This window comes from Engraulis encrasicolus, chromosome 4, assembly GCF_034702125.1.
Source record: "Engraulis encrasicolus isolate BLACKSEA-1 chromosome 4, IST_EnEncr_1.0, whole genome shotgun sequence".
Classification (NCBI taxonomy): domain Eukaryota; kingdom Metazoa; phylum Chordata; class Actinopteri; order Clupeiformes; family Engraulidae; genus Engraulis; species Engraulis encrasicolus.
Window position 1 is genome coordinate 16,319,164 of NC_085860.1, and position 10,000 is coordinate 16,329,163.

Genomic DNA, 10,000 nt, shown 5'->3' on the forward strand with positions numbered 1-10,000 from the left:
AAATGTACAACTGTACATTAAATTTACAGCGTCTGTTATGGTGGTTACATCCCACAGGAAAGTGTTAAAATACCACTTCCATATGCTGTTTTGATACATTCACATGCATTATTGATGACTATTTACTCTCAACCAGAAATAGTGCAAAGATGTGCTCTCGCTGCCGTCTCCCTAACCCAACTGCACTAGATTCTCGTTATGAACTTCACGTGTTAGCCATGCTTAAAATCTTCGTTTGGAATGTTGTGTGTTTACACCCGATTTACAACAACTATCAGCCAATAATGATCAAGAACCGGATCGCACAGGGTTAGATTCGTTAAAATACCACTCCCACATGCTGTTTTGACTTTACTTTTTACTGAATGACTTATTGATGAGTATTTGCTCTTCCTTTTTTTTTTTTTACATTTGAATTGACATTGACATATAAAACAACTAGAAAAAACAGCTCTTTTAGCATGCTTTAGTGATATAGCATGGATATCTTAATAATAATAAAATCTTACAATAACGCATGACGACAAAAGCCTGTTGTACTGGCGCCATCAGCTTTATCTTTTACCATTAGGCTATGTATGTCTGTATGAACACTGTCTATGTCCATACTGTCTTATGTCCATGTGTAAGCACTGTCTATGTCTATACTGTCTATGTCCTTACCTAGATTAGTCTATGTCTGCATGGGAAAGCAAGAAATGTAATTTCAAATTCTTTGTATGACCAGTGCATGTAAAGAAATTGACAATAAAACCTACTTGACTTGACTATGTATTAAAATGTTGTAGATCAAGCTCTATCTAACAGCAAAAAAATATTTAAGGGTGTTACACACAATTAATTATATCCCCGAAACGCGGAGCGTCGGGGATGTAATGGTTTTGCGTGCACCGCCGCCGCCGCGTCCGCCGCGTAAGGTCTTTCGTGTTAACGCGATAACTTTTGAACGGATGTTTGGATTTGTCCCAGATTTGGTGTGTGAATGCTCTAGGGCAGGTTCATGAACTGATTCGAATTTGGAGGTCAACAATTTCAAGATGGCCGAATTCAAGATGGCCGAATTTTTGTTTGGCCCATTACTTCTGACCGGGTGGATGGATTTGTCCCAGATTTGGTGTGTGAATGCTCTAGGGTAGGTTCATGAACTGATTAGAGTTTGGAGGTTAACACTTTCAAGATGGCCGAATTCAAGATGGCCGAATTTTTGTTTGGTCCATAACTTCTGATAGAGTTCTCAACGGGTCGGGTCAGCCCGAAAAACCCGACGGGCCCTTTGGGTTCGGGCCGGGTTCGGGTCGAAAATATAAGCATATGGCTCGGGTCGGTTCGGTCCGCGGGCTCAATCTTTTCCGCCCAGTAAAAAAAAAAAAACAGTTCTGCTGTTTACCGTGAATCAGGGCGAATTTCACCTTGATGGGTTAGTAAAGACCTAGAATCTATCTATCTAAATATAGGCCTATGTAGGCCTGCGTAACGAAGGTCTGGCAGGCTGCTGCATGCAACCTTGCGCAGTGCTTAATTTGTAGGCTAAATCACAAGGTACCAGAACGCAAAACAAACATCACATCACAGCGATGATGAGTTGGAAAGAGGTCCCGGAACGCACAGAAAAACTACATTGGCTACAATTACGCAAACTAATAAAAACGGGAAAAAAGTTCTTAGATGCAATTTTAACGATATTGAGTCCCATGTCAGCTCATGGAACCATACTTTTGTTTCTTAATACAAGGGACGGTTGGCAATCCAATGACTATTTTAAACAACAGCCATAGTAGGCCTAGCATATTAAATGCTGTAATTACAACAACCAATACTTTTAGTTTGATCGCTAACTTTATTGCTTAGTAGTCTCAGCAAATGCAGTGCATGGAAATTATGTTTTCCCCATGAGGTGAAACGAAACCGAAGCGGTCTTCTACATAGGCTATACTAGAAAGGACAGTGGCTTTCCAATTAGGTTATCCTTTCCACGTATTCACACAACGTTGGCATATGCGTATTAAACGTTAAATCCACGCTTTGTTGGCGACTTTGTTGCATATAATTTGGCTAATCCGCATGTGCTGTTGCGATATGCCACTTCACTATTTAAATGGCTCGTGCACCGATGGTAAGCGAGCGGCAGCGAAGGTGCCGGTAGACTTGGCTTTTCACACTGACTGTCTGCTCGCGCTGCGGTCTGGTTGAAAATCCCCTCAGCAAATGTTTTATTTGGAGCGTGTAGGCCCTGTTTGAATGAAATATCACCTTGTCTTTGCTGTTTTCGTGCTCAAATTGACTTTTAAGTAACTGTCGGGTCTTGGGGCGCACACACATGCGGAGCGCTCGCCGGCCGAGGAAGATCTCATCCTCTCACCTAGGTTATCTGTCTTTTTTGCTACATGGCTGATCAATGCACCAACCGTAGCCCAGGTGCCACTAGAAATTAGTATGTCCAAAACCTTGTGTGCCGACCAAAATTTTATGAAACTTTTAAACAATGTTTGGCACAGCCAGGCTTTCCATCTCATCCACGCATATGAACAAACAAGGAGGGAGGGGCAACTTCACGTAGCCTACATTTAATCAGATACACGGGGTGGAAATGTAGTAAGCCTACATTTAGAAGTCAAAACAAAAGGTGGATAGATTGTTGTTGCCGTGAAGAGGCGGTTATTGAAATCGCGCTGTGGATGATTCTGCTTAAATAGCAAGAACGTTTCCCCATTTCATATTAAATATCTTTTCCCTAGGTTTTTAAGTGGGTTATGCAATTTACTGCACATAAGTGCCCTTAAAGACCCACCACAACCCGTCATTCTCCATAGGATAACGTGGGGAAACTCGACCCCCGACTTCGGGCCTCGGGCCGGGTTCGGTTATATAATTCTAGTGATGTGTCGGATAACATCGGGCTCGGGCTTTAAAAGCCACGGGCCGGGTAGGGTCGGGTTGACATTTTCAGGCCCGTTGAGAACTCTAACTCTGACCGGGTGGATGGATTTGTCCAAGATTTGGTGTGTGAATGTTTTAGGGTAGGTTCATGAACTGATTCGAGTTTGGAGGTCAACAATTTCAAGATGGCCGAATTCAAGATGGCCGAATTTTTGTTTGGCCCATTACTTCTGACCGGGTGGATGGATTTGTCCCAGATTTGGTGTGTGAATGCTCTAGGGTGGGTTCATGAACTGATTACAGTTTGGAGGTTAACACTTTCAAGATGGCCGAATTCAAGATGACCGAATTTTTGTTTGGTCCATAACTTCTGACCGGGTGGATGGATTTGTCCCAGATTTGGTGTGTGAATGTTCTAGGGTAGGTTCATGAACTGATTCGAGTTTGGAGGTCAACAATTTCAAGATGGCCGAATTCAAGATGGCCGAATTTTTGTTTGGCCCATTCCTTCTGACCGGGTGGATGGATTTGTCCCAGATTTGGTGTGTGAATGCTGCAGGGTAGGTTCATGAACTGATTCGAGTTTGGAGGTCAACACTTTCAAAATGGTGGAATTTTTATTTGGCCCATAACTTCTGACTGGGTGGATTGATTTGCCCGGTAACTCCTTAATTTAATGGTTCACCATTTCAGTGAATCTACCATATCAGGTAGGCCTACAGTGTAATAACCAGTGTAACAATATTTAATACCATGTAATACTAGTGTAATACCAGTGTAAAAATAGGCAATACCAGGTACAGTGTAATAACCAGTGTAACAATATGTAATACCATGTAATACTAGTGTAATACCAGTGTACAAATATGCAATACCATGTAATACCACTTACACACAAATAGCCTACATGATATAAGTACAAAATTGGTACATGGTGTCACACTGGTATGACGTGGTATTAAATATTGTTACACTGGTTATTACACTGTACCTAATGTGGTATATCCACTGTAATAGTGAACCATTAAAACAGTGTTACCATTTGCCCCATTTTTTCCTTCATTTTCACAATAGTCATTTGGTTTTAAGCCTATGCACGTCATTGATCTATGTATAGATATTAAATATATTTATTTTATATTTTGTATTTATCATAAACGTTCATGAAAAGGTGGACGGGAGTGGTAGGAATGATTGGGGACTGGAAGCGTCGCGTTTCGGGGATATACCTTAAGCAGTCGAAGGCGACTGCACAGGCAGTCTAGTTATTATATGAATTATGAATTACTTCTACTACTATTTGTAGTATACCTTGACTTGAGATCTACATTTTGTTAATATAGAAATATTTATAAACCATTGTGCATACCTAGCACTAAGCCCTTAGTGTGTACGCACGCACACATGATGCACGGATGCACGAACACACACACACACACACACACACACACACACACACACACACACACACACACACACACACACACACACACACACACACACACACACACACACACACACACACACACACACACACACACACACACACACACACACACACACACACGAGCCAGTGGCCATGAGTAGGATTTCTGCCTGAGAGGAAATAGTATACCTGGGAGAGGAGAGGGAGGTCGAGAGAGTGAGTGAGTGAGTGAGTGTGTGCGTGCGTGCGTGAGTGAGTGAGTGAGTGCATATGTGTGTGTGTGATAGAGTGAGTGATTGAAGGAGTGAGTGTGTGAGTGTGTGTGTGCATACGTGTGTGTGTGCATACGTGTGTGCGTGCGTGTGAGCGTGTGCTTGTGTGTGTATGTGTGTTTGTGTGTGTGAGTGCACTCCACTTCTCTGTTCTCTCTCGTCTCTGCTTTGATATCGGAGGAGGCTGCACGGGTGTCCAGTCCCAAAGCCCGCTGGGTACCACGCTTCCCTGTGCCAGCTCTACCACATGTGGCACACGGGCCTCACAAATACACCAGGCCACTTCCTCCTCTCCTCTGCTCTCCTCTCTATTCCCCCTTTCTTTTTCCATCCGGTGAGGCTGTTTGTCTGTGTGTGTGTGTGTGTGTGTGTGTGTGTGTGTGTGTGTGTGTGTGTGTGTGTGTGTGTGTGTGTGTGTGTGTGTGTATGCGATTGTGTCATTGTGTGATTGTGTGATTGTGTGATTGTGTGATTGTGTGATTGTGTGTGTGTGTGTGTGTGTGTGTGTGTGTGTGTGTGTGTGCACACGCTTTTGTATTTTTATTTGTGAGCACCTTTGTATGTGTGTGCAAGCATGTGTGTGAGTGTGTGTGTGTACGCGAATGTGTGTGTTTATGCAAGTGTGTGTGTCTATGGGTGTATGTGCACATGCCTTTGAATTCGTATGTGTGAGTACCTTTGTATGTGCGCATGTGTGTGTGTGTGTCTGCCTTTGTGTGTGTTTCTTTGTTTTTATAAGCCTTTGTGTGTGTCGGTGTATGTGTGTGCATGTGTATTTGTGTGCCTGTCTTTGTGTGCGCATGTGTGTGTGTGTACTTGCCAAGTTGAACTTGTGTGAATGTAACAGGATAAGTGCATTCATGAGCTCATTTACCTGTTTCCTTGTCCTTGTTTTCCCCGTTCTCAGTTTGATGTAGCGAGCGATCAGTTCGTTGCGACCTGCACAGGGGGGAGAAAGAAGAGAGGGAGACCTTGAGGAAGGGCGCGCTGAATAGCGGAGGGTATTTGCCATCTTGAGCAGACAAGTTTTCAGCAAAAAAAGCCCAAGAAATATTATTATTACATTTCATGATAAGTGCAAGAGAAGGATAAATTGAAACGGTGAAATGAAAGCTTGTAATGGGTATTTTGCATTTGGGGGACATTTTTTGCTGACGTTTTTATTACATCACAGGTTTTTATTATATCACACGTTCGGTTCATGTCGGGAGGAGCAGACGTCTGCTAAAAAGCTAAAAAGCTAAAAAGCGCCACACATGATCGCACAACCCCACGGGCAAATAAACGCGTGTCAAAACAAACACAAAAAACAGTTGTGCAGGGACTAGAGGCAAACACTTGTGTGAACACAGACACACAGACACACACACACACACACACACACACACACACACACACACACACACACAAACACACACACACACACACACACACACACACACACACACACACACACACACACACACAATCCTGACTCAGCTACACGGTCTCTAACAGGTGTGCTGGGGGGGGCTCCTCTCTCTCTCTCTCTCTCTCTCTCTCTCTCTCTCTCTCTCTCTCTCTCTCTCTCTCTCTCTCTCTCTCTCTATCCCTCCCTCCCTCTCTCTCTCTCTCTCTATCCCTCTGCTGTGAGGCTCCTCTCTCTCTCTCTCTCTCTCTCTCTCTCTCTCTCTCTCTCTCTCTCTCTCTCTCTCTCTCTCTCTCTCTCTCCCTCCATCCCTCCCCTCTAAAGGAGCGTTTTGTTAAGGCCACACGGAGCGCCGTGGCAACATGTGACCTCAGGCGAACAAACAGCATCTGGGGATTTCGTAGAGCGAGGGAGGGTGCAAGGGAGTGTGGACGGGGCTGGGGCAGGGGCCCCCATGCGCTCATGAGGGTGCGAGGGAGCGTGGGCAGGGGCAGGGACGGGGGCCGGGGGAAGGGGCCCCCCGATGCGCTCAGCTCGGCTCGACTCTGCTCGGCCCCCTGCAAGCCCGCACTACACACTGCACTGCAATCTCTTTTTGTAGAGCTTGTGAGGGTGTGAGGTACCATGGGCAGGGGCAGGGGCTGGGGCCGGGGCAGGGGCAGGGGCAGGGGCAGGGGCAGGGGCGGGGGCCAGGACGGGGGCCCCCCCATGCGCTCAGCTCGGCTCGCCTCTGCTCGGCCGCTGCCTGCAAGCCTGCACTACTACACACTGCACTGTAATCTCTTCCCCATGCAGCTAGGCTACCCTGGGCCTCCCTATTTTCAATCACTCACACACTGTGTACACATAACATGACAATACGGGCATTCATGCAGACGCCCGGCTCGCAGATCAAAGGGCCCCCAAACGGCCAGCTGTAAGCATGCTCACTGCTGAATAATGCATTCTTTTCAGCAGCTTGAAAACACGCTCAGCGGGACTTGGCAAGCGTGCAAAACAACCTTAGGAGAGAGAGAGAGAGAGAGAGAGAGAGAGAGAGAGAGAGAGAGAGAGAGAGAGAGAGAGAGAGAGTGTACAGGGACGGAGTACTTTTTTTTCAAAATCGTTTGTCGTTGTTCATTCTCCTTTTTTTCAGTTTTTTTTTCATGTCTTTTTTTCAGGGTTGGGGGGTTCTTGAAAATTACTAAGATGGAGACAAAACAAAAAGAAAGGAAAAAAAATACGCTTGGGGAGTAAATCCCTACCCCCCCTGCAATGATGGTTAAGAGGGCACACTTATGAGCTTTGTAAAAAGCAATCACAATGACTGTTTTTATTTATTTATTTATTTATTTGAGATTAATTTATTTACGCGTAGGAGGAAAATTGCACTTGTCAAGCCCTTTGCAAAACAACGGAGAGGTCCGCTCACTATGCTCGACACAAACCCCTCCCTCTCCATCCCACACTCCCCAAAACATAATACGCCACTGTTCACTGGAGAAAAGAAAAAAAGAAAAGAAGAAGAAGAAGAAGAAGAAGACGGAAAAAAGAAGGGGCAATTTACTCCCAAAACTCCTTCATGTGTGAAGCCATGGGCAGAGGTCAGAAAACTATTATCAGCTCCTTCTTAAGCTTTGTGGAGGTTAACATGGAGGGAGATGCTGGACAATCTGTAGATCTTTCCGGAAGTTAAATGAGGCATGGCAACGGCATACATACACTTTTTTCCCTCCTCCTCCCCCTCCCTCTTCTTTTCTCTGTGGCACGAGGGGCGACTTTGCAAACTATGGCAAGCTGATAGGCCCATTCTACGCCACCAGAATGGGGCACAGCTGAGAAATAAAAGGGCTGCAAAATGTGATGAAGCAGCAGCGGCAGCAAATCTCCCTTCAACTGGTTGCTTTCATATGGCTACTTTAAAGAGCTCAGCCTCCCCTCCCCTCCCCTCCCGAGCCCTGTAATCACAGCTGCTTATTTCAAGTCGGACTGAGTGAGGGGGGGTGAGGGGGGTGAGGAGGGGTGTTATCTACGCAGTCATGTGTTCCACAGACCTCAATCACTGATAACCACAAGAACCCGCGCACACACACACACCACTTTTCTACTCCCTCTGCTCTCGTGCACGCACACACACACACACAGACACACACACACACACACACACACACACACACACACACACACACACACACACACACACACACACACACACACAGGCACGCACACACACAGGCACGCACACACGCACACACACACATAGAGGCACGCAGACAGAGGCAGGCACACACACGCACACACGCACGCACGCACGCACGCACGCACGCAGGCACGCACACAAGCACACACAGGCACGCACACACACACGCACACTAAACATCAAAGTTAGACCTGGCCAACCTCTGAGGAACTATCAAAACAAAACGGGAGGAGTCACTAACACAGGGCTCTCTCTCTCTCTCTCTCTCTCTCTCTCTCTCTCTCTCTCTCTCTCTCTCTCTCTCTCTCTCTCTCTCTCTCTCTCTCTTCTCTCTCTCTCTGTCTCTCTCTCTCTCTGAATGTCTAAATATAATTCTCTCCATCTTTTTCTTTCTCCCTTTCTTGTTTCTGACGTGTCTCCATTCCTGATATTATGATCAGTATGAATTTGATTATTCTCAACATGTCTGCGATTGCGATTGTAGATCTCTCCATTTCCAACTCCACCCTTCACCTGTCTTCAACCCCCCAACACTCATCTCTCAATCTCTCCATCTTCCTCCCTCCCTCCCTCTCTCAATTCAAATCTCCCTCCATCTCTTATCTCAAGCTCTCTCTGAGTATACAGTATCTCTCTCCTCTTATCTCACTCTCTTTTGCAGGTTTTTTTTTTACTCTCAGCAGTTACCCTTGGGCTCAAGCTGAGATCACAAGAAGGGACCTGCATGGGCCACAGTAACAGGCGGTGTCACAAGGGGCCTTGTGAGCCTCTCGCTGTGGCCACATCTGTATGGAGACATCACGCTGGTGACGTCACAGAAATGTACATGTTGGCACACGCCTCACTGGGAGGTTGGGAGTGATGAGGGTCTTTTTTTAGTGGAGGACGCACTCACACTATTGCCTACTGATAAATAGAGATTATAACTGGGTGCACAGTAAATTCTGCAGTGCTCATTTAACACTTAGAGAGTTCATTTGAGTCCAAATGATGTCAAATCAACTCTATAAGTGTTGAATTAACACCACGACATTTACTGTGTGCTGAATCCCACACAAAACATAGATGAGTGAAGAAAGAGAAGGACAGCACTCTTCAGATTTTTCTCTGTTCATTCGCCTACGAATGTTTCCGGCATTACCTTTCCCCAGCGTGTAATGGCAATCGATTGCTTTGCAAAACATTTCATGTTTCATGTGAAACTGCATAACATAAAAATTACATTGAGGGCTGAAAAAGATGGCATCACGGGACGTAAACAATCTCTTCTGCTCATGGTGGTCTCTGAAGTACTAGAGCCAGGGGTGCCGTACTAGTCACCAGGGCCCCAGTTCAGGGTGGGGGGACTGAGTCAGATATAGATAGATGTACGTACTATGGATTGGGGTCAATTGGAGCCGGTTGTACACATACTAAAATCAGCTGCTACGACCCTGACCAGAGAGGCCAAGGGACAAGGGAGGGCATGGCAGTGCTGGGTGGTAGTTTTGGTTTTGGGCGTACCCCATAGGGTAGTACTGGGTGGTAGTTTGGGTTTTGGACGTACCCCATAGGGTAGTACTGGGTGGTAGTTTGGGTTTTGGACGTACCCCATAGGGTAGTACTGGGTGGTAGTTTGGGTTTTGGACGTACCCCATAGGGTAGTACTGGGTGGTAGTTTGGTTTTTTGGCATACCCCATGCATTGCAGGCTGCCTCTGCTGGTATGCCATGGCATGTGTGGGTGGACACTCAGCACTCCTATCGTGGGGAGGGTGAGGAGGGGGGGAACCCGACTCTGCGGGATGGGGGGTCCTCTTCCCGCCAACTGATATCTCAAACGAGGCTGATAGATGGCAC

General features: G+C 46.1%; 1 protein-coding gene across 2 annotated transcripts in view; it reads right to left on the minus strand.

Annotated features, from left to right (window-relative positions):
- Positions 1-10,000, minus strand: part of tead1a (TEA domain family member 1a) — a 77,851-nt gene that overhangs the window by 23,456 nt on the left and 44,395 nt on the right. For both annotated transcript variants that reach the window (XM_063196794.1, XM_063196793.1), the window contains exon 3: positions 5,450-5,514. In XM_063196794.1, the coding sequence (XP_063052864.1) occupies positions 5,450-5,514 (65 nt within the window). The remainder of the gene's footprint in view (positions 1-5,449; positions 5,515-10,000) is intronic.